The following is a 25,748-nucleotide window of genomic DNA, read 5'->3' as shown; positions in this document are numbered from 1 at the left end:
TCCGTGATGGACGCCACTGAGTTCCTACAGCGCGGGAGACTCTGGCGACTCGCTGATTTGGTGGGGGGGGCTGGTGTGTCCGCATAGCCATCCACAGACGTGTGCTGGGAGAGGAGAGGACAGGGTGTTCAATTCAAAGGACATGTGAAAAGAAAGAATATACTTTGACTTCACTAGACTCCATTTCGTGTGCAAGAAGCTTTTTGTAACTTTAGCGAAGCATGCACTTTCAGCGATGCGATGAAAATGCAGATTTTACAGCTTTTTCGCCAATAAATATTTACACACGGTCAGTGAATCAAACATGAATGTAAATATAATGTTTATATTCAATATACAGGTGTGCTATTGTCTCTTACGACACTGATGACGATGACGTAAAAATACTTAAAGGAAGGTTATATTCTTTGAATTTTGTCGAATGACTAATTTGTTGCGGAGCTGTTGATAAGATATCGTTGAGTCGTTGACATATTCTGTTTTTGAGATGCTTATCAGGTGGATAAATTAATAATTAATAAGCTACTGAGAGACTGAATGAACATCCATTTTCAAATTGTGAGAAGTGTAAGCAATGGCTACTTTGCCTACTTCTTTTTGCTCACTATGGGTCGTTTTGGTCATTTATTAGTTGATTATATATACAGACTTTTGTTTTATTTTATTTTTTGCTTTGGTTTTGAGTTTATGGATGAAAATAAACAAAATAACTGTGAGTAGAAGTCATACATAAAATTATGGCTGACAAAGAACCCATTTATGTTATTTTTCCCAGTAAAATTATTGTTATATTATTGTATAACTGTACTATATTGCACTTTCATAGCTTAGTATCTTTACATAATATATTATCTTTATTCCTGATAAATGTATTGTTTATTTGTATAATAGCTTTAATTTAGTCATTTATTTTATATGTATAAAATAAAAAACATGAAATAAACTTTTTTTTTTTATTAAAAATCCTCATAAGTTTCCACACGTTCTTCTAGAACCAAGAAATGTTTGCCAAGTACAACGTTATGATCTGATGTTGTCCGCTAAACTACTGCTTCTACACTACTTTCCTTCGAGGATTTTTCTCCAATCTCCCCCTATTGTTTCCAGTGTTGGGGTTATGTCATCAGATTACTTTTCTTCAAGTTAACCAGTTGTAACCATTTTCAAGTAACCATTATGCAATCCTGCAATAATTAAATGTTAAATACTTTATGTATTTAATCTTACTTTATTAACCAATGTCTTTGCTGCTGACGATACAATTCAACCATACTAATAAGCAAAAATGACTTTCGATAAACATCTCACTGATGTTTTTTATCTATTCATTTATTATTTTTTGAACTAAAGTGTTTTCTAAGTCTTTCTTCTCCTGGTTTGTCTGAGCGGCGCCCTCTACAGTACAGGAGTGTATTTGCATATCCTTCAGCCTGAGCATTTCATTTGGCCTTTACATTTGTCAAAAACAGAACTTTATTGTTATTAAAAAACCAACAAGCAAGCCCTGCCCAAATGAGAAAAGGGTAAAGCAAAAGTATCATAGCACATTACTTTCCATAAAAAGTAAAAAAGTAACACCATTAGTTACTTTTTAGGGAGTGTCGCAATATTGTGATGCATTAATTTTAAAAGCAACTTTCACCAACAATGATTGTTTGAGAAAATTGTACCACGGTGAGCTGTGCTAGATGAAAGGATAAAGGCTTTAAAAGCTGCGTCTTGTGTCCCACTCTTAAAGCATCACGTCACACTATCATCCCAGGACTTTTGCGACACACTCACCACCTTTAAAAAACATACTACAAAAAAACATAACACAAGTAAAACACTGTACACATTCAGAGAGATGTTTTTGGCTGTTATTCCATCCCCATTTCTTTTCAGCGTCTCGCACCACAAGCAGTTTTTAAAGATAACACACCGAGTCACACACACACACACAATTAATCCTAAATGAACACATCTGAATGGCTAGAACTTAAATAAGTGTCACTATATACAGGACTTCTTAAAGTCACCATGAAATCACAATTGACAGCTCATCTCTTCTCTTTTCTGATGATGAGGGCGGGGCTATAACCTGTCAATCACATGAGATCCACCAATAGCAAACCACAACCATCCAATCAATTCCCCACCAAGCGGTAACCTTCCCGTCTCTCTCTTGAACCCAACACGGAAGTGGCTGAAACTTCAGTTCATCGACTGGCCACTAGAGACCGGCTGCAGAAGAGAGTCAATCCCATAGACCCCCATGTTAAAATGCCCAACTTTACAGCAGAATAAAACATGTTTACAGCCTGGTACTAAAAGAGGTTTTGGTCTATGAAGCTAATTTTGCCCTTCATGACGACTGTGAGGGGGGTGAATTATTTTATAACTCATCCGTTTAAATTATATTAAGCCTTAAAGGTCTGTATAGTTAGGGGTGTGGCCACTTGAGTGACAGGTGGATTGCCGCTGATGTCACTGCTAGCCGTTTGTCTGCTGTCTGTGGTCACGTTACTATCTCAGCTAATCCCAGCCGCTGAACTTGCCATCTCTGCCGTGGCGTGTTTGTGCATTTTTCGGGAGTATTTCATACAATTTAATAAATACGCATTAAACCTTCGCCCACGCCGTTGGACTCCGTCGTTGTCGAGTATCGAGAGAACATCCAGCGCTGTTTTTCAGTGGTTTTCCTCTTTGTACTGTACATGCACTCATGTCATAGATGTCTGACAATTTCGTTGCTTTTTGGAGTTTTCAGATATAAAAACGTCTATAGATATAGAGACTACACTCGTTCTGCGGTGCCGTTGCTCTCACGGAGCAGATATGCAGATATGCATACCATCAGATGAAGTCCTGCAGGTGTCATTGCTTTCTCTCCGTCCATGCAAAATGCACATCCTTGAATGAGCGCGGACTTCTAGCACATTTACTTGCACTTCTTAGGTAATATCTATGGTTTGACCCATTTGAGAGGCGGCTACAATCAGAATTTAAAATGGACAAAATATGAATAAAGCTCTCTACGAACTTTACGTGCGATGTATGTGCATGAATCACTGTTACACACACACACACACGCTCAGAGCAATATTGTAAGTTACTGCATAATACATTTTTAACTATCAGAATAATACAGCATCACAACACACATAATCTCACTTTTAGCTATGTCTTTTAAATTATATAGTATTTTGAAGGGCAAAAACATGAACTTTAACTATTGTCTTTAGTCAAGTCAAGTCAGCTGTGACTTCAGCGCGAGGCCCTGTGTGGTCGCACACTTGGCACAGCAATTGCAACGGTATTGCCAGTAGCATATAGCATTAGCTCTTTAGCGTAAGTTATCGCGATCACGTCGAGCTCCACCCAAATGCCGCCTCTGTGCTCATTTTCGTTTATCCGGGAGTGACGCGCTGCCAAGATGGCGACGGCCGGCTCCGCCCATTTTAGGCCTCAGAAATGCTCTTCAGAAACACTACGGGTGACGTCACGGACACGCCCCGCCCTACATTTGTTCTTATTTGATAAGCTGTTACACTCAGATATACACTCACCTAAAGGATTATTAGGAACACCATACTAATACTGTGTTTGACCCCCTTTCGCCTTCAGAACTGCCTTAATTCTACGTGGCATTGATTCAACAAGGTGCTGAAAGCATTCTTTAGAAATGTTGGCCCATATTGATAGGATAGCATCTTGCAGTTGATGGAGATTTGTGGGATGCACATCCAGGGCACGAAGCTCCCGTTCCACCACATCCCAAAGATGCTCTATTGGGTTGAGATCTGGTGACTGTGGGGGCCATTTTAGTACAGTGAACTCATTGTCATGTTCAAGAAACCAATTTGAAATGATTCGAGCTTTGTGACATGGTGCATTATCCTGCTGGAAGTAGCCATCAGAGGATGGGTACATGGTGGCCATAAAGGGATGGACTTGGACATGGTCAGAAACAATGCTCAGGTAGGCCGTGGCATTTAAACGGTGCCCAATTGGCACTAAGGGGCCTAAAGTGTGCCAAGAAAACATCCCCCACACCATTACACCACCACCACCAGCCTGCACAGTGGTAACAAGGCATGATGGATCCATGTTCTCATTCTGTTTACGCCAAATTCTGACTCTACCATCCGAGTGTCTCAACAGAAATCGAGACTCATCAGACCAGGCAACATTTTTCCAGTCTTCAACTGTCCAATTTTGGTGAGCTCTTGCAAATTGTAGCCTCTTTTTCCTATTTGTAGTGGAGATGAGTGGTACCCGGTGGGGTCTTCTGCTGTTGCAACCCATCCGCCTCATGGTTGTGCGTGTTGTGGCTTCACAAATGCTTTGCTGCATACCTCGGTTGTAACGAGTGTTTATTTCAGTCAAAGTTGCTCTTCTATCAGCTTGAATCAGTCGGCCCATTCTCCTCTGACCTCTAGCATCAACAAGGCATTTTCGCCCACAGGACTGCCGCATACTGGATGTTTTTCCCTTTTCACACCATTCTTTGTAAACCCTAGAAATGGTTGTGCGTGAAAATCCCAGTAACTGAGCAGATTGTGAAATACTCAGACCGGTCCGTCTGGCACCAACAACCATGCCACGCTCAAAATGGCTTAAATCACCTTTCTTTCCCATTCTGACATTAAGTTTGGAGTTCAGGAGATTGTCTTGACCAGGACCACACCCCTAAATGCATTGAAGCAACTGCCATGCGATTGGTTGATTAGATAATTGCATTAATGAGAAATTGAACGGGTGTTCCTAATAATCCTTTAGGTGAGTGTACGTCACAATTGTGAAGAAAAGACTATCACAACTTCCGTTTCACAGCAACTTTCATGCTGTTAATTCCCTGGTTCTGTTATTGACTCTTTGAGCTCAGTCAAACAGTAACATCAACATGGCGAAATAAGCGCGGGAGCTAGTCAACTTCAGCTAGACCACAGCAGAGATCTATATCAGAAATATAGAGAAGCTCCTGGATAAAGTGGAAAATGAGCGGAGACCTTCATCCCAAACCACAGAGAGAGAGCACTTACACCAGAATCCATTACCAGCGCTGGGTCCATACGAGTGAAGCTTCATTACCTGAGGACATCTGATATGATTCGGCCATCATAAAAGCCCTCTGTTTTAACGTCATGAAACTATATGATTGGTTAAGCTGCATAAGAATGGAAAAGCCTTGTAGAAAATGACTTCCCATATCCAATAAAACAATCAATAAAATAAGAATTAAGGAAAATCAAGACCTGCTCACGTTAAAATCAGATGCAAGGGCACAAAACTTGAAAAACTCCTCTGACTTCATGCATTTCATTGAGAAACAAAACCCATGGTGAACATGTTAACTAAGAGATAATGTACAGTCAGATGGACATCATTTAAAAATAAATAAATAAATAAGACAGTTCAAGGTTATTTTTTTACAAAACACAGTATCAAATGACTCTTCAAACCATGCAGCTCACTACTATGATATACTGAGACTAACAAACAAGTCATCATTACATCATCAATGTACAGTAAATATTGTACAGTGCATTAGTTAACGTTGAATTTTTACTATTGGAAATATTGTGTATGTCTAAACTCTTCAATGCTCTTTACTTTATTTCTGCTCAAGTATCCAGACACATGCTAGTCCTTCCAAGCCTCAGAAACCACACTATCGCTGTGTGAAACCTACAATCAGTTCATATTTGCTACATATTGTATTATATCCTGACCTGAAAGTCATCAAAATCCAAAATAGCCAAATAATGGGAAGTTGAGGAACTTTAACAAAGACCACATGAAATAGAGTACTTTAAAATGTAAACTATATTATTGTCCCCCTCTCAAAGCTAAATGCAACTTTACGGCATGAAGACATTAAGATGAACATTAACATCCTGTTTTTTCAATAAACCTGCTTTGAAAAGTGTTTTGTGAAAAGCACAGTTTATATAAATTTGACTTTTAAAGTATGCTGTTAATATGCTGAAACAGAGAAGTTGTATCTCATAATTCATCCCTTAAACATTTTAGATGCCAGTCAAATTTTACAATACCAATTTCGACACCACAGCAAAAACTAATATTAGGCACAATGTTTGGACTGTCAAGACAAACCGACTGAACTGACGAGTGTCCAGAAACAGTCACTGTTGTGAATAATTGCTGAGTCACTAGTGCAGTAACATCCTGTGACTTTGGTGAACTGAGGATGACCTGTGTCTTATAACACAATAAAACTCTAACACTAGAGGAAAGTCCTTCCCTCGTGGTCTTACTTTCACTGTGTCTCCTCTATTGTTCCTCATGACACACAGCGACTTTAAGGAAACCCAATAAACATCTCATCCATTTACCGTGGTCAATATCTGCCGTCTTCACCGCCTCACAATAAAGGGTAGTTTAAGGGCATGAATGTCAAGTGTTCAACACTATTCAAGCTTCATCAACAGCATTTGTGGCATAATGGTAGTTTCCCACTCATCCCAGTTTACAGTAATGGTCTATGGGATGGTTTAAAAGCATGTGAAACATAGAATTTCCTAAAATTTTTACTCATTTATTCAGCAAAAAGCATTTATTGTTTAAGCTGTAAAGTTGTCCAAATCATCTTTTAGCAGGGATTTTTTTTCTAAGCAGATGAACATGCACAAAGGCAAAATTATTTTCTTTTTGGTATGATATTATTCCACAAAATCTGTCAATACATTGTAACTTTAAATCTATTAAAAAATTTAAATATCTAGTGTGTCAAGTTCCTAAAAATGTACTCTTTGTATTCATGTGGGTTTCATAAATAACTTTTGAAACCATAACCGAGGTAATGTTTATGTCATTTTCAAGAGAAGTTTTAATATAATGTAAAGTAGGGCTGCAAAGTTTCAAGAAACTTTCCCAATGTTTTGTGAACTTTCCAGGATTTCTTGGAAATTTTCAGAAACTTTTGGAAGGTTTCTGGAAATGTACCAATTTTCAGTCCCTTTGCAACACTAATATCCTCATCAAAGACGATTGGAAATGTTTCTCTTATTCAGTGATATAATTTTATTTGCCACAACAAAAGCAAAACATATTTTCCTTCCATCTTGAATACACGTTAGAGTACCCATCCTAATCATTACTTTTATAAAGGTTTCTAAGCATATTTTTCAAGTCAGAAAGTTTGTTTAAAATAACAGGGATTCCTAATTCATAAATATAATTAAGCTTTCGAAGAGTCGCACCACATGACATTGTACCGGCTTTCCATGCCATAAAAAAGCTCACATTATCTTTAAGATATTTTTGATCTTGACACACAATCATGAGGGTCTCCTGAGTCCTCTCTATGATATCATTTCCTGTTTTATGTTTTTTTTTCTCTGCATGTTGGTTGCACCACAAAACATTCCTGGGTGTAAAGACATAACTTTCTTTTATGGATGTAATAGTATAGAATTTGGTTTATTTTCTATTTTAGCAGTGAGGTAAAACCGTGAGGTTTATGCAATAAGTCACTCCTCAAGCCTCAAGAAACGAAACTAGGATCCACACTTTCTGGCGTTTTGAGCCCAATGGCAGAAAGCCCAAATGCAGGCCTTGACAATCAGCATTCAGTGTAAGCGGTGACTCAGCGAGATATCGAATGATCCAAACACATGATACTGAACGCTGCCCAGGAGCAGATTCGGCACTTTAGGAGGATAATGTACAGGCCCAACTCAGGCACTCTGTAAACACTGCTCTTGAATTATTAGTATATGTACACTAGGATACTTTAAATAAAAGACTAGGCCTACTTATAATCATTGGCTCCGGTTAAACAGTGCTTGTATTGCGTATAATTGTACTAATTCCCGCAGCTTTCGCACTCACACCAAAAGCGCCTCTCCAACAGCTTGTGAGTCTGAAGTACCAAAACGAGTGGCTTACTGCGCTTAAACGGTCAAGTACACACAACATGATGTCAAGATGCCCGTCTTGGAGAGTATTCGGTTAAACACAGTCAGTTCTGGAACATAATTAGTTGAGAAAGAAAACGCAAGTTGTGTAACAGTGTATTGGATCTGTGTGTTAGCTCTTAAAGTGACAGCAGTGTAATAAACCTGATGATGTCTGACATGTTCATAAAAGAACAAAAGACAAATAAAATCACTCTCTGCTCTTGGCTGAATAACTTTTGTAGAACCTTTAATTGTAAGCATTAATCTGTATTTAATTTTTACAATGAAGACTATCCAGTGTTATTGTACATTTTATTACTGTCTTTTTAATGGGATTTTTATGAAAATAAAAGTTTGCACTGAAGAAAGGTAGATTATTGTTTGTATATGCTGTCAGATATTGCTCTTTGAAAGAAAGGCAGAATCGGCAGGTCACACTTTACAAAACTATCGGCCAAGATAATTGCAATTTTGGCGTAATATCGAACAACACACGATGGTTACAATTATAATCAAGTACTTTACATGTGCTTTAGTATAGTCTTTTTAATGTGACATTATTACAAAGTGCACTTTTTGAAAGTATACTGAAGTGTGTTTAGAAACTAAGAGCCCGATTTTAACGATCGGCGCAAGTCAAGTCAAGTCACCTTTATTTATATAGAGCTTTTTACAATTCAGATTGTATCAAAGCAGCTTCAAGTGCACTTATGGCGAGTCCGAATCCACTTTTGCTAGTTTAACGACGGGATAAATGGTCTAAAGGGGTTGTTCCTGTTTGTGTTTTGGGCGTAACGTGAAATAAACCAATAAGAGTCTATTTTTACAAGTATTACAAATAGATTTTAAGCACACTACAGACTTAGCCTGACTACGTCAGACTTCGTACTTCCGCTCAATTTCAGTTCGCTTCTGTACTCAGTCTGAGATAGCGACCTATCTCTCAGTTTTCCTCCGGCCTGAAAACAGCCGGCCAATCAACGAACAGAGGGCGGGCTGAGAGCCGCGACGTAGACGCTAAGCGCCGAGTTTAAGATTGGGGAAATCGAAAACGACCACGGATATGGAGACACGGGATGGGATTCGCTCTGTTGTGGAGAATATTCCCGGCATTTGCAAACTGAAGCCCGAACAAGAAGAGTGTTTGTTAAACATTTTGAATGGAGGTGATGTTTAAGTTGGAGAGAGAGGTGATTGCGTTATGTGATTGGCTTACGGGTAACCAATGATTTTATACTTCAGACAAGCGCCCCCTCCCGCGAGAAAGAAAACACTTTTCAATTATGCCATTCCAGACTCTGTCTACGAAGCAAAGTGAAGTAGCAGAGTTTGGTATTACCAGGCTACTACACACTACATATTCAACACAATTAATTGCACTTCTTTTTCACAAGGTTATATTATATAGTGTCGACAGTTTAACTAGCTTTTCTCCGTTCCTCTTAAAAACGCTGCTTCACCATGACCTCAGTTGACCTGAGGCCTGACTGCAGAACTATTTCCAAAATCCCTTTACTGGGATCAAAATGAAGAATGAGAGATGATATCATAGAGATGATGACCCCTGCAGACCCTCGGCTGTGTGTCAAGCTCTCTTAAAATAGCTGATAGTTTGACCTTTCTATCACAAGGCAATGTTCAGATTGTTAAACGGCATGTAGTGTGACTCCCCAACAACAAGAAATAAGACCTTTTGAAATGAGGATGTACACTCACGTGCGTTCCAGGTGTAAGGGAAATACGGTATGCTATTAGTTTGCCTTGATAGCTAGACTAAATTCACACTCTTCTTGAACCATCAACACATATTTTTAAAACTAGAATTGTACTTTTCTTTAACCTGGACACTTTTGTTCATCAATGACCCAAATGTTGATTAGAAATATAAACATTGATACAAATAGCTCCAATTACATTTCTATGTATATATTTTACTAGGGATGTCCCGATCCGATCACGCGATCGGAAATCGGGCCCGATCACGTGGTTTCAGACTCGATCGGAATCGGACGTTATCTCCCGATCAGGACTCGGATATATGTAAATTAGGGGTGTAACGGTACATGTATTCGTACTTATTGAACCGTTTGGGTTCGAGGCTTACGGTTCGGTACGCATACAAACCGAACGATTCCTAGGACCATTTTTCCTGCAGACAAAATCCGCGCTGGCGCGATCACCACAACGTTGCGCAACATCAAATGGCAAACGGAATGAAAGCGGAACGAAACTGCGCTACTCATTATATTGTGCTTAACGGACCATTTCAGTTCGGACCAGCAACATCTGTGCAGCGCGAGATCAAATGAAGAGATCCAGTGAAGAAAACATTTGAATTCGCCACTGATTTATAATAACATCGCTGCGAGATCTAGTGAGAAGCATTCAAATTTCTCCGTTATTAACCGTAGATCTCTATTAGATCAAACAGCGCTGACGTGGACACCAGGAGAAACATTGTGCCGTGAATGAACATGGATTTAATGTTGCACTTCAAAACTCAAATATTATATAAATGTATATTTAAATGTTATTTTTAATGTGATTACCAAAACATTATTTTTTCATCCTTCAAAGATTACCCCCATTTATAAACCTGAAAGTTTCAAGATGTAGGAAAACTCAAACTTATTTAAAAATAGTTTTTCTTTTGATAAATAGGAAATTTCTCTGGCATTTCTTTCTTTTTGCTGTATCGTATCGAACCGCATCGCAAATTTTGTGAACTGTTACACACCTAATGTATATATATATTCTCGTTATTTTTTTTATACACTTTTAAAACATTTTTATTTTTTGTTTACATGCCTGCCGGGTATTTTAAGTTGAGGTGCTATTTGTTTTTATATTAGACTTTTTCTATATTTACTGTTGCACTAAAGTCCAAAAGTGAAGAATTTATGTTATTTATTACTTGATTGTTCAAGCTACCTCACAGAAGTGCTCTGTTAACAGAGTTGTTGAATGTTAAAATAAGGTGAATTAAATAAAAAATAAGGAACATCCTGGATCTGTTTTTTCTCTCTTCTTTATTCTTTTTTTTTATGTAACTATTATATAAGTATCGGATCGGGACTCGGTATCGGTAGATACTCAAAATCAAATGACTCGGACTCGGACTCGAGGGCAAAAAAAACCTGATCGGGACATCCCTATATTTTACCCAATATTTGTTTGAGGACTCTGTCTGTTTGTTAAGATCGGTTTGAGAAACCATCAGTATTTTGGGAGTTACACATTTCAGGTCCAGTTCTGCCGTCTTTTTAACTTTCCGTCGATACGCCACATTCCAGACGGACATCTTTGTCTCTCGCCTTCAGCTTTTAAAATGCACCTGCCTTCAGTTTTATTCTGCATCTGGAAAATGCACACTGCGTGGAAGGGCCCTTAGAAGGGAGCGCACTTGGTTTTGGAGGAGCGCTAGAGTTCGATCACAGATGTTTAAAAGAAGAAAAGAGAGAAGAAACGAAACTGAAGGCTTTCATGACACAGCATCGGCATTCCTGTTTTAGCATGACAATGAACACACTGCCTGGACACAACATTCCCACAAGGTACAACCTCTGTTTGCACATCCCCCCCCTCCACACACACACACACACACAGACGCTCGATCCTTTAAAAGCACTCCCTTCTCTCGCAGCCTTTCCTCTGTTACGCAACCGTTGTAAAGGAGAAAGCCTTCCAATGCGAGCGCTCTCCAGAACTCACACTAGTTTTGATAAGGATCTGTTCAATCCCGCCTCACTTCCACACTCTGCCGTCTAAAGGCGAAACACAATATACGCAAATACGCCAATGTGAAACATCATAATAGCCTATAAGCTGGAGTGAAGGACACAGATTAAGCCTTCGCAGGGAAACTGTGCGGTTTAGTGCGTTGGAGACAGGTTTTCCCAGCGCATAACATTCAATATGCATTTATCTAATTATCTGTAAATGTTACAAATTCATGTGAGTATTTCCATTTTGCACAGAGGTTCGTCCTGCTGACAGCAAGCGGTTCTCCGTTAAACTTCACTGAAGTGTTGCAGGGTGAGGAAGGGATAAATAAACTCAGGCTTTTTATTCGAAAATTTCTTAGCCTTTTGTTTGAAATGTTTCTTTTTTTTACGAAACTTACCTCCATTCCCACATTTCATATATTGCATGTTCAGATATTCATGCAACAAAATATTCTGACGGCCATGAAATTGTGAAAATCATCAAACATGCTGGAGCTGGCCGGCAACTTTTATTAAAAACGCCGGTGAGGAAAGAGTTAATATAATCAAAATAATAGTTAGTCGCATTCCTACAAAAGACAGATCAACACTCCTTTCTGAATCGTTTCTTCTGCATTTCAAATTCAGTAAAAGGTCAAATCACACATTATCAGTATGCGGGTCCATCGCTAACGCATGCTAACGCACATGCTAATGCCTTCTCATCTCTAAACTCAGAAGCTAACACTCCTTCTCCTCCTTGAGCACTGAGCTGTGTAACCACCAGAACAACACAAGAACGCTTCAGTGTGGTCCCGACTCCGACTGACTCATCCGTCTAGCAGTGTGAGCTGAGATATAGGGATAGCAAAGGTCACACTACTGGCTTCTGATCTGTTCTTAAGCAAACAATGGAAGTCGATAGGGAGATTATCGGGTCTGACATCACTTGCACAGTTTACAGAACTATTATCTTTCCCAAGTGTGTTGAAAATACGCAACAAATTCACAACCTAAAGGTATCAGACCAACACATGTCAACAAACGCTGCTTTTCATCAGATTCACTGTGTCCTTTCACCCGCTCCTATTCATATCAGGCCCAGATGTGGGAGTCCTTCATTTGGTTGATGGCAAGAAATTGAATCATTTTTCTTTCTATTCAAATCAATGATAAATAAGTTATGAGGTGAAAATGAGGATACATCTAAAAGTAATCAGATTATAAGACCCTAAATGTGTAATGTATTACGTTACTACAATTTGTATCATGTAATCTGTATTCAGTAAGTAATCTCCCCAGCACTGTACAGGGACAGTACCTTGTTTTTAACTGAATTACACTTTTTTTGTTTTAATATGTCATTTTTTTTAAACTTGACCTATAAATTTAATTAAAAGGTAAGATGTTTCTTAAATATTAGATTGGAAAACGATTCGATACATATCACGATACTGAACTCACGATACCATATTTTTGCAAAAAATGTGCTGTTGATTAAAACGCTAAATTTGGTGTAAACTCGGTCACTGACTAGATATATTTAAAATAATGTCGGCCACTTTTTACTGGTAACATCAGACATTTGCCATTATCAGGCACACAAATATCCCCCATTGCATTATTATACATTATATTCAACATTATATAGCAGTTTACTGTACTACTGACACTAAAACTCTGAAAACCTGAATTTTTCACGCAAAGTAATTATCATTTTGGGTGAAATATCCACGATACATATTGTTGCATTTTTGTATTGCGATACATTGTGATACGATATATTGTTAAACCCATATGCGAAACTATAAAAATCACAGCCAATCAGAAGAGGAATATTGAATATTACACCATTTAAACATTATTAAAAATACAAACTGAGTTACTGAAACAATTGTTGTCCATCCATACACTTGTCTGTTAACAATGAGTTGACAATTTGAACGTTCTTGTTCACTTTGATTTATTTTGAAGATCTGAGGTGAGTTGCTTTCAGTACGGCTATAAAAACACACAAAATGATATTCAAACTCACACAGACGCTTTCAACATTAAATAAAGCGCATAAACAGTGCCTGAGATTATCATACTTTCTGTTGCTGGTCCAGCTCGACGTCGCAGAGACCCTGCGAAACCCTTTCTAAAACAGAATCGGCGCGTGTCGCCGGATAGGACACGGTGTAACACGACCTCTAACTCCAGTCCGGCCAGCTTTATTCACACAGCGCTTCTTACACTACAGTGTTTCAAAGCAGCTTTACACAGATAACAGGGAAATAATGCAACAGAGTTTGTTTCTGCTGTACAGCAGATCTAGAAGAAAATAGCGTCACAGCCCAGCTTAAGTAAGTTCAGTGATAGTTTTTGTTGTAAAAAAGTTATTAATTTAGTTCATTTATATATATAGCTGCTCTAGAGATCGTCCAGCTCAGTTCAGTTCTCATATAATGGTGTCAAGCAGCAGATCAATAATATTGTTGAATATTAAATGTCCCTAACTAAGCAAGAACTCAAGGCAAAAGCTGAAAAGTTGATTATGAATTGTTGCATTAATCGGCCAAATAGTCGAGTAATTGTTCAAGCAATAGTTTGAGTATTCAATTACCAAAATAACCACTGTTGCAGACAGTCCTTCTCTTCAATTACTGTTCTCTTGCTGTTCCAGATTTACACACACACACACACACAGTGAGGCAGTGGATTCGAGGGGGGTGTGAGACGAGTGTGTTATAGTTGGACAGCTGCATTGATTATAACAGAGAGAAGTGCACTGATCTCCAAACCCCCTTTGACCTCTGCCAGGACAGCGCTTTACGACACACACCGGCCCGTCTGCAGCTTCAGGCCCGGGAGAACAACAGACAACAGCCAATGCGAACCGAGGATCAATATCTGAGGACCACCGAAACTCTTCTTCTCGTGGCTTATAATCCCGCATCAGAATCTATATCACCATCTCACCGCATGCGAAATGAGAGACAACACCCATAATGCACTGGAAGGGTTAGTCATCATTTACTCGTTACAAACCCGTACGACTTTTCATCTTCTACAGAGCACAAAGAAGATATGTGATAGTTTGAGTTACGTTCAGAAACTGTGATGCTTTGTTCAAAACGGTAATTTACAACTTCTCATGCCATAAAATTGCCAAGAACTGATTTACGGGTATTTTTGGAAAGGGCCCGTTCACACATGATCTGTAAATGGCATTTAACCAGTAATTAAACACTGTACGTGTGAAAGGGGCTAATGTATCACTGAGAAACATATTCATCAAGAATTACATATAAGCACATTAACTTGAAATGCGATAACAGGGTTGACAACATGGTGATGTACAGAGGTGACAAACCCAGACGACCTCGGAGCGCTTCTGTGCTTTCATTAATCACAGCCTGTAATTACATGATTGAGTCAACAGCCCCTGTGCGACCATTATCAGCCAGACATAAAGATTCTCCCACAGGCCACAGACCTGAGACTCACTCAACAATACCAGCACAGGGATCCTTCACTTGATCTGAGCTCTGCTTAAAACCTGAGCGCAACAGAAGACTTCATACCGCCTCTTTTCTCCAATAACTCACCGATCAAGATCCCTCCCCGTGATCATTCCTCTAGGAGTGAAGAGCGTTTACAGCATCCCAAACCACACTGCGTTTCCTCGTATTCTCAAATCACATTCATTTCGTTATAGACCAATATTTCTGCCAGGCCAATTAAAAAGATTTAAGAGCTGAGACCAAAGTGGAATATTTTCATTAACTTTGGTGGGGAAAATGGATGGCTTCTGAAGACTGGGAATATAGCACAGTTTTATGGTGATTATGTGGTCCTTTTGGAGGATGTCGGTACGAAAAAAGTCATTTTATGTAAAAGAGTTGCGTAAAGAATGATCCTTTTGTGGATAATACACAACAGAAAAACACAATTGCTGTATTCATAATGTATAGTAGGTAGGCCATTTGTTTAAAACTTCACGACCATTAAAAAAGTGTGTTCTAGTAGGAATGAAATATGGACGATGTAGCCTAGTAGTTCACCCGGGTGCTTTTGCCTACTCTTTTATGAGTACTATACAACTTGTTATACTACACATACATACTACACACTATTGTTATCCAGTTCTGCAGTTGTGTCGTCTAACCCCACTCACAGCTAAATCTCATTGGCCCAAATCACGCTAAAATACAAATCGCTAGAAACAAAGTCAAATAAATTGTAATTTTCGGGTAAAATTTTCCTTCATGTGTTCAGTAACCTTGAGTCAGCCTGTAAATCAACCAAAAGCTTTGTCAGTGGATAATAAACAATGTATGTTATAATTTTTTTTTAAATGAAGAACACTCTGAAAAATAACTGTATTTTATTGCATTATTTTATCCTTTTGCTGTCATTAAACTGTATGTAGCATAACTGTTCATCCTGAAAACCCTCTTTGTAAACTGTAAAGTAGGCCTACCAAGCTTAGGCTATTACATATTAATTGCAGTGTAGTAAACAGTGTTCAAATTGGTGCCGGGACGTTAAAGCATGAGGTGGGACAGATGATGGGATAACATGTGATGTGATGAGGATCATCAGTGTGCTGAATGCTTAACATAGGACAGGGAGGCATCATATACACCTGAACGTCCCTGGACATTATGTACGGCTATAAAGCAGATATAGCTCTATTAATGGCTTTAAATTAACACTAGATATGACTATCAAACCTTCAGAAGGCAAGCGAGCATATTCAACCAATCCGGCTTATTAAAGCATTAAAAGCTTGTGTAAGCGTCCGCTAAAACACAAGGACGCAAACCAGCACAGATGCATTGTAATCATGAATATTCATGCAGACTGATATGTTGTATCATTGACTTACATTCTCGGCGTCGCGCTCGTTGACGGTGGGCAATGGCGTTCTGGTCGACATCTTGTGTTTACAGGCCGCGCGCTCCGCACCGGCGCTCGGACCCGCGCTTAGCGAAGATAACGCGGAAGATACAGATATCTGAGCCCGCTTCACACCGGCATGTCTCCTGGCCTTCAACCTACGACTATAACATGCACATATCCAGCAGGAGCGGCCCGCGTCAGCGCGTCAGCCGCGGGCGAGAGAGAGAGATAGAGCGAGCGCGACGCTGCGGATGCGCGGACAGGACGAGTGTGTGTGCGCGCGCGCGGGTGTGTGTGGAGCTCAGGCTCCTGCATTGATCCACCCTGATAGAAACACACACACACACACGCGGAGGGGGAGGACAATGATAGCGCTCAGTGCTTCTGTCTTAAAATGATCAATGCAGCTATTTAAGTGTTAAACGCGTAGGCCTATCTATAAATAATTCGTTTTATAATATCACTTGCAGATGCTTTGTCATGGCAAGCCCAATATTGCCAAATTATTTGAGACTATAGTGTGTGTGGAAAAGGGCATGAACCTGCATACACTGTTGAAATGTTCTGTCTCTTAAAATAAGAAGCACACTATAATATGCTTGTCCACATTTGATCTACATCACCACCTAACGGCTTTAAAACAGTACTGCAAAAAAAGTATAATGCTCGATATAGCACAAAAATGTAAGAATAACTAAGTCTAAATTTCTTAATCACGTTTCATTTAAATTGTAGGTATGTTGGAAACACATTAACTAGATTCTGAAGAAAACATCCTCCACACCGCCAGGGGGAGCCGTCATATGAGTTTTAGAAGTGTGCAACAATTTTAGTAGAAAAAAAAAAGATGCTGTTGAGCAATAGCACACTTAAAGTAATAGTTCACCAACAAAAAAGGAAATTTGGTCATCATTTACTCACCCTCAAGTCGTTCCTAATCAGTATGAGTGTCTTTCTTCTGTTGAACACAAAAGAAGATACTTTGAAGAATGTTGGTGATCAAACAGTTGAGTCCACGGTAGCCATTGACTTTCATAGTAGGAAAAAAATACATCAATTGTCTGGTTACTGACATTCTTCAAAATATCTTCGTTTGTGTTCAGCAGGAGAAAGAAACTCATACAGGTTTGGGACAACATGAGGGTGAGTAAATGATGACAAAATTTAAATAAATTTTTTTGGGTGAACTATCCCTTTAAAATTTCTGCCTTATTACAAAATAATATAAAAACAGTGGTAAAACTATTATAATTAATTTTGAGCAATATTTTGCAAACAGTTATTTGTCAGAATACACAGCTGATTTTGCATGGCTGTGAAGAGAATGAAAGTGCAGCCTGATGATGGTGTAGTTCTAGCATCTTCCAGCAGGAGCTGAGATGGCAGTGTACACAATACTCGCTATGCACTGCAGAAATAGGGTTTGAAGGTTTAAATCAAGGCATATATGCTGGTCTAGCATGTGAAGATGACTCTTAAAGTCCCCATGTATCTTTGATCACCAACACATTTAAACGTTTTTTTCCCCTTTGAAATTTCTTAAAATAGCTTGAATGTAACTCGACACCCTTGCCTCATTTAGTATACGTGGTTCTATGAATATGCAAATGAGCCCCGCCTCCACTCACTCACTCAGCTCAGAGATCCACTGGTTGACGATCACACGTTGATCTGATTGGTTACAAGGTCGTTTGTGATGTCAGAAACACCAGCGATTTCACACCATGTTTTTGAGACTGTCTTTGGTTCACTGCAGTTTTAAGCAGAAAATACTCAGCAATGCTGTCGACTTATGAACTAACACATGGTGTGTCTTAAAGCATATTAAAAACACCACATAAACAACATTAAAAACTTGATTTTCAATGTAGACTTGATTTGCTGTATATCTATAGAGTGAAACGGCTCATGAACAAGGACTAATGTATGTCCTTCAGAGAGCGAGAAACTCCAGCCCTCACTTCTTTGAACATGAGCACTTTATGGCGCTTTTCCACTACACAGTACTAGCTCGCCTCGGCTCGACTCGCCTTTGTTTGGTTTTCCACTGTGTAAAAGTTGTACCTGTACCTGCTTTCGGGTACTTTTTTTCGTACCACCTCCGGCGAGGTTCTAAGCGAGCTGAGGCGAGCTAAGCCGATACTAAAATGTGACGTGAAAACAATGCCGACTGCTGATTGGTCACAGAGAATCTGCGTCATCATTGCACGCGCCAGATGGAGTATCCAGAATAACCCCGCCATTTTTAAATAGTTTGGCCAGAGATAGTTACTAAACTTACTACTATTATTATGGCAACTCGGAAGAATACGCCGTGGTCAAACGAGGAGGTGCAGACATTCCTTTGTTTGGTTGCCGAAGAGAGGATCCAGCGAGAGCTTGATGGGGCAACGAGGAACGAAATGCGTCGCTATGACGACCGGGTACTATTTGTGGCGGTACTTTCTGCAATGGAAAACGGAGCGAAAAGCGAGCCGAGTCGAGGCGAGCCAAGGCGAGTCGAGTCGAGTCGAGCTGGTACTGGTAATGGAAAAGCGCCATTAGAAAGAAGAGTGTCCGGCTGCAGGGGCCGGTTTCACAAAGATAGACTGACTATGGCTTAGATATATAGTCAGCCTTCAGATAGACATCTAAATCAGACCGTTGCACAAAGCACTGAAGACTCTGACTATCTTAAGTAGGACTACACTGCAATGCATTCTGGGTAAAATAAGACACATTTTTTCAAAACAAAAAACATGGCGGATCGAGTAAGCGCATTCAGCCGCTCAGTGCAGTTTACCCATAGACAGTATAAGAAGTGGACAGAGCCATCTCATTGGAACTCAGTTGAGACAGTTGAAGCCCATTTTTAGCGATTTTTGAGCACTTCCGTTCCTGACGCGCAGACTCAAACCGACTCAAACTAAGCTCGATGACGTGAGCAACCTGTCTGACAGACGTTAATCTTCTAGTAGCTGTGCGTGAAAATTGCCAACGTTAATCTTGCGGAGACGGCGAACTTGAGCGAAGAGTTCTTTGGCGTGAGTGAGCAGGAGTAAGTATTCCGTTGCTTTTATGGACTCATTATCTATGGGCTTCTCCCTTGACGGGACGTCCCCCCGATTGCCTGCGAGCTTCTCCTCCTGTCTGTACGGTAATTTCTGTACAGCGCGACAGAGAGTCGAGTGGTTATGACGCAATCGTTAGCCTATTTTTACTAAATCTGTTTCTACGGGGCCATAGTGTAACATAGAAGGTAATGGAGCCCTTTATACATTGTCGTGTTTCTTTAGAAATAAATAATGGACAAATGGAGTCTTTAAACGCCTCAGATGTAAAGTTATTCGCTGTCAAAGTGACGCCAAAATGAATGGGAGTCAATGGAAATGCTAACGCAAGTGAAGTTCTGCTACAAGATGGCGGCACCTGGCCGGCTTCAACTTCCGGTCGATGGATTACCCCCTTGAGTTTACCCCAGCGGGAAATATGTTTGTTGGAGTGTAACAGTTACAAGGACATTTTATTTGGGAAATTTAGTGGAGAATGTAGTAACAAGAAGACATGTTTAATTTGGACAAAGATTGCTACGACAGTTAACAGCTTTAATCCGACCGTTGAGAGGAGCGTTAAAGACGTACAGAAAAGATACAAAAACATGGTACAAGTAGGTTACTGCGGTCCCTAAAAACCCTTTCCCTTCTTCTCATAGCTCTCTCCATAACGTCGTCAGCAAACCACAAATTATGAGCCATTTTCCCGTTTCGTTTGGCTGTTTGTAATGTAACTGATTGTTACTGCTGGTTGCCAAGGTAACAGAGTCTTAGACCTAAGTTAGCCTTGGGGTAAGTTGTCTAATTTTCTTGGTCAGTCTTTATTTTTGTGAAACAGTCTAACTTGCATTAGACTAGTCTATGAGCAAATTTTAGACTTGTCTAACACTATAGACCGGTCTAAAATAGCTTTGTGAAACCGGCCCCTGAGTTTCAGTGTGGGATGAGAAGTGCGAACTCTACAGCCACCAGAGGGAGTCAGTGAGCACACCGGTCTCATACTACTGTCCAGTCTGAACATGTCAGATGAGCCGTGGGAGTGACCCTGAGTTTCCGGAGAAACATAATAAAATAACTTACTGTTAGCCGGTTAACAGGTTTTAAAGAGGACCTATTATGCTTTTTCCAACTTCATCTTACTTTAGTGTGTAATGTTCTGTTTGAACATGAAAAAAGCTCTGCAAAGGCAGTTATTCTCTATATCAGTGTCAGTGTTTCTGAACTCCCTGAAACGCCTCCATTGTAGTCTTGAGTTTTCTTCCAGGAACGAACGCGTCACAATATTCCTCATTATAATAATTCCCGCCCAAGGCATTAGCAAAATAAGGGGGCGGGGCCTGGCTGATTTAGTTAGCAGGCTGCATCCAAAATTGAGAACTGCTTCCCTGCTATATAGTAGGCGAAAAACAGTGTGTGACAAAAGAAGTATGTCTGAATTCACAGTACTCATAAGAGTAGGCAAAAAGTCCCCGGATTACCTCCTACTACCAGTGAGATTCTGAAGTGTGTATACGATGGACACTTTACTATCCCATGAGGCCACGGGAGAGGATTTATGAACGACAGTGAAGCGATGCTGGTAGGTCACATGATAATGACAACATGGCGAATGTAGGTCCAGATTACATTCATACTACTTTAGAACATACTTTTTTAACGGTCGTGAAGTAATAACTTATTCAAAATAAGCATCTACTCAAGAGAGTATGTGATTTCAGACGCAGCCGTGGTTTAGTTTTTTTAAACTGCCGTTTATAGTAAAGGGGCGGTACATTTCCCAAACACACTCGAAGCGCTTGTCCAATCACAACACACTGATCCAGCCGACCAATCAGAGCACAGTGTGCTTTTCAGGAGGAGGGGCTTCATAGAGACAGGAAGTAAACAGAGCGTTACTGACAGACTGGGAAGAGAGGAGCCGCAACAATGGAGAATATGAGGAAAATAAGGTGTTTTTGAACATTTAAGCGTGGAATCTATCCAAGTAGAGCCCAAAAATAAAATCAAGACTTTGTAAAAGGTCCCTTTTAAATTTTCCTTGATACAGTTGGTTAAAAAAAAAGAATAATAATGACATCACACGAAATCAAACAAGCTTTGTTAAAAGTGAAGTTTTATTGCAACAGCAGAGTATGCGACAGAAGTGTGTGTTCACTTTTTTCCCCAGAGTCAAGAAGACCTCTGGACTTTTATAGAAACCGATATGTAACGTGTGGGTAGCAATTACAAGATAAAACACTGGACTAAGCAATAAAAACACTATAAATGTATATATATATATAAAAAAACAAAACATTCAAGGCATTTCCAAGTCGTAACATACAGCATACTAAAGTCAAGACATCCTTCATTTTACAGGCACTTGAAATTTGAACTTGAAGTCATTTTATAAACATGGTTTTCTCAACAGTTGTTTCTATGAGTACTTCTGAATTATATATAAAAAAAAAGGCTAAACTCATAAACATCATAAAAAAAGTCATATAAACAGTACCTTTCTGTACATTGAACAAACAGGACCTTTTAAATAAATTAAGAGGCTCCCGAGACAATCCTTCTAAAATATAAAATTGGTCAGTGCATGGTTTGGTATTACAAACGCACCATTTACTACATTTCTTCGTTTTGAGTGGGCAAACTCAAACTGAGAAGTGATAGACAAACCCCATTTAAAACCAAATGTTGGAGGAACCTTCGAAAACATTTTATTAAACATATACAGTATATATATATAAAAAAGGAAGAGATGGTTGATAATAAAACAAGTCTTTTTTCTCGAGGCAAGACACTTGAGCCAGAATTTTTGATGTGGAGGTTTTTCCATCATGGCTTGACGGATGATCCCGTCCTCTCAGACTTTGCTCTCGGAGGGCAGGTCGCTGAGGGCGCAGGTGATGTCGCTGAAAGACAGTCGGTCTTTGGGACTGGCGGCCCAACAGCGCACCATCAGCTTGAACACGCGAGATGGACACCCCTGAGGAGGAGACAACTTCAGCTTGCCTTCCTGCAGAGCTACGGACACACAAACACAGACAGTCAGGGACAAAACACAACCGGAAGCCAATGTGCAACCCGTCTCACTTTTTCCTGAGACTATACCACACCTTCTAGGACTTTATCATCCGATAGATCAGCGTACGGCAGCTCCCCAAAGCTGAAGACCTCCCACATGAGCACTGCGAACGACCACACGTCCGTCTTGGTGGAGAAGTCGTCATCAAAGACGGCTTCGGATGGCAGCCAGCGCAGAGGAATCCAGGACTGGCGATAATGGTAGTACTCGCTGTGTACACAAACACAGAAGAAACAATGATGACTGTCACCACAAGGGGGAGCAGTGCACGTGAAACAAGCACACGGACAATCATTACAGGCAGGGTTTGAAATGAACAATCAACTGTGGCGGGTGACGCTGTCAAATCACGAGCCAATTTGCCGTGTTACTTATTATGTTTACTCACTTTGCTGGGGAAGTTCGTGCAAGCCAAATCTCGAGCCAACTCGTGAGTCCTCATGATATATTAAACACAGCTGCTCATATCTGGCTTACTTGAACAAACGTCTCTACACAACAAATAACGGCGTGCTTGTTCATTTGCATTGAAGCAATAGCGAAGATTAAAAAGCATTTGGTTGACAGAAAAGACATTGCTGTTTTCCGACATCCTACATTTGTTGAAGTTCTTTGTGCTGTATTGATCTGTCCACCTAAAACACATGTTTGTTGAGGATGAAAGAGGAAGGGAGGAGATGCTGATGACAGGATTTTGTTTGAATAAGAAATTAATGTATGAAATTGTATTAATATACACTCATTAATACTCCAATATATATATATATATATATATATATATATATCTGTGACTTAGTTAATCTGGTTCATTTCTTTTTTTTTTTCGTGGCTAGTAGAAGTTCTGAATGGCCGGTAACTTAAACCAAGTAGCCAAATCGGCCGGTGAGTGAAAAAGTTAATTTCAAACCCGGATTACAGGACAATGATTAAATCATCATTCATTTAAAGTGGTAAACGTGTCTCTGGCTGTGTTTAGCTGCACCTGTTGTAGACGTCTTTGCTGAGGCCCAGAGCGGACACTTTGATCTGGCGTTTGGCAGAGATGAGGCAGTTGCGGGCGGCCAGGTCTCTGTGGACGAAGCGCTGGTTGGACAGGTGCTCCATCCCTCGAGCGACCTGCAGACACACCGACACCTGACGGCAGAGAGAGAGGGGTTCGTCCTGATACGCGTGTGTGTGTGTTTATATGAGAGACGAGGGATATCATCATCATCATCATTTTCTTATTCAGGACACACATATAAAATGGTCCATAGCACTATACAAGATAAAGTATACAAAATAGAAAAAAAAGATAAAAAATAGTAAAAAATGACTACAGTCAAAATTCCACAATACACAAAAAAAGTGTTCAAATATTGGCATATAGACTAAAGCGCCAGTGATTCCACAAACCCGAAGTGAACCTAACTGCACTCAATGCAGGGTTCACTAGTGTTGCGATGATGCTGTTATGTGACTCTACTAGTCTACACATACATCTGTACATGAGATTCCTGAGTACAGCATGACACGTGAATACATTGACACTTACACACATTTGGCTCGCACTGCCCCCTCGTGGCAATTTAAGCAGCAGCCTCAAACCATCATTATATGCCACCTTGAGTTTCTGCATACTGCTTTTTTTATACATCGGCGTACAAAAAGCTTTAAAGTCCCCATGAACCGGAAGTTGCAAACGACTTTTCTCCAGTGTTGTGACGTATTTCCGAGAGAAACGGAATACTAAATGAGGCAAAATAGTGGGCGTGGCTTTTTTCCCCAACTAGCACCTGATTGGATCTAGAAAAGTAGGTGTTTTCATTCAGCCTGTCTAGTTGGAGGGGCGTGGTTACGGATGTTAAGCAGACGCCCAAACCGTAAAGCCTACGTCATCAGGGAAGGTCCTCCAATGCAGAGGGGAGGGGCATTTTCAAAATTTGATTAAAGATTACGAAGCCAAAAAAATGTTTTGTGTGGATTGACTTGCATGGAGGAATTGTTCACCACAAAACGATCAATTTAGGCAAACAAAGTAAGTATGGTCAATTTTGAATTCATGGGGACTTTAAAAAGTGTAGTCTTCACAAAAAGTGAGCACATACTAAATTTGCGATTCAGCATATTAGCTTGTGCATACAACATACAATACTGTCTATGAATGTCCCTATCATCAGACAGGTCATCAGTTATATAGTAGTTATTAATTACCTTCTGTTTGGTGCTGAGCGGCTGGACTTTGACTTTCTCATCTTTGCTCTTGGACACCCTCAGGTACTGCTTCAGATCACCCTGGAAATCACACAGATAAATAAAACTAAACTAGGAGAAATGCTTCTAAGGAAATAACATTTCAATCAACACTTCAAAATACAACTAGTATAAAGCCATTTGTGATAGATAGATGATAGATAATAGATAGATAGATAGATAGATAGATAGATAGAGTAAAGTCACATTCATTTATATATATATATATATATAGATACATAGATAGAATGACAGACAGATACAGATAGATAGAGAGGACAGACAGATAGAACGACAGAGACAGATAGATGTTAGACAGACAGATAGGTGTGTGTGTGTGTGTGTGTGTGTGTGTCACAGCTTGAGAGACAGCAGGTGAATGTGTGTGTAATCTGTGTGTCTGACCTCAGTGTTTCCCTACTGTCCACCACAGTGACCCTCAGTAGTGTGTGTGTGTGTGTGTGTGTGTGTGTGTGTGTGTGTGTGTGTGTGTGTGTGTGTGTGTGTGTGTGTAAACACAGTGGTATAAAATGTTCACACATATCTTAATTTGTTACACTTTAAATTGTACATTTAAATGTAAGTTGTGTTATAATATTTTATTATGTTGATGTCTTTATAATTATTCAATGTATTCCAAGCTTTGGCAATATTGTATTATGTACAGTCATGCCAATAAAGCAATTTTGAATTGAATTGAAATTGATAGAAAGAGAGGACAGACAGACAGAAAGGTGGATAGAACAACAGACACATACAGATAGATAGAGAAGACAGACAGATAGATACAGATAGTAAGGTGGATAGACAGACAGCTATACAGTAGATATAGATAGAGAGGACGGACAGACGGAGAGACAGACAGACAGACAGATAGAAAGGTGGATAGAACAACAGACATATACAGATAGATAGA

General features: G+C 39.7%; 2 protein-coding genes across 4 annotated transcripts in view; both read right to left on the bottom strand.

The window, feature by feature from the left end:
* The window catches only part of mark1 (MAP/microtubule affinity-regulating kinase 1), a 55,672-nt gene extending 38,888 nt beyond the window's left edge, over window positions 1-16,784 (bottom strand). For all 3 annotated transcript variants that reach the window (XM_056267853.1, XM_056267854.1, XM_056267855.1), the window contains exons 1-2: window positions 16,482-16,784; window positions 1-104 (exon numbers count right to left, since the gene is read on the bottom strand). The exon at window positions 1-104 is cut by the window's left edge and continues 100 nt beyond it. In XM_056267853.1, coding sequence (XP_056123828.1) covers window positions 1-104; window positions 16,482-16,532 — 155 coding nt within the window. In that variant the 5' untranslated portion in view covers window positions 16,533-16,784. The remainder of the gene's footprint in view (window positions 105-16,481) is intronic.
* A 4,835-nt stretch (window positions 16,785-21,619) lies between these two features.
* The window catches only part of ptk7a (protein tyrosine kinase 7a), a 50,880-nt gene continuing 46,751 nt past the window's right edge, over window positions 21,620-25,748 (bottom strand). The window contains exons 17-20 of the mRNA XM_056267852.1: window positions 24,794-24,874; window positions 23,583-23,734; window positions 22,632-22,810; window positions 21,620-22,539 (exon numbers count right to left, since the gene is read on the bottom strand). Coding sequence (XP_056123827.1) covers window positions 22,379-22,539; window positions 22,632-22,810; window positions 23,583-23,734; window positions 24,794-24,874 — 573 coding nt within the window. The 3' untranslated portion in view covers window positions 21,620-22,378. The remainder of the gene's footprint in view (window positions 22,540-22,631; window positions 22,811-23,582; window positions 23,735-24,793; window positions 24,875-25,748) is intronic.

The sequence above is a fragment of the Rhinichthys klamathensis genome, unplaced genomic scaffold (genome assembly GCF_029890125.1).
Source record: "Rhinichthys klamathensis goyatoka isolate OS25496 unplaced genomic scaffold, OSU_Roscu_1.1 h1tg000264l_1, whole genome shotgun sequence".
Lineage (NCBI taxonomy): Eukaryota > Metazoa > Chordata > Actinopteri > Cypriniformes > Leuciscidae > Rhinichthys > Rhinichthys klamathensis.
This window is presented reverse-complemented; position numbering and strand designations above follow the sequence as displayed.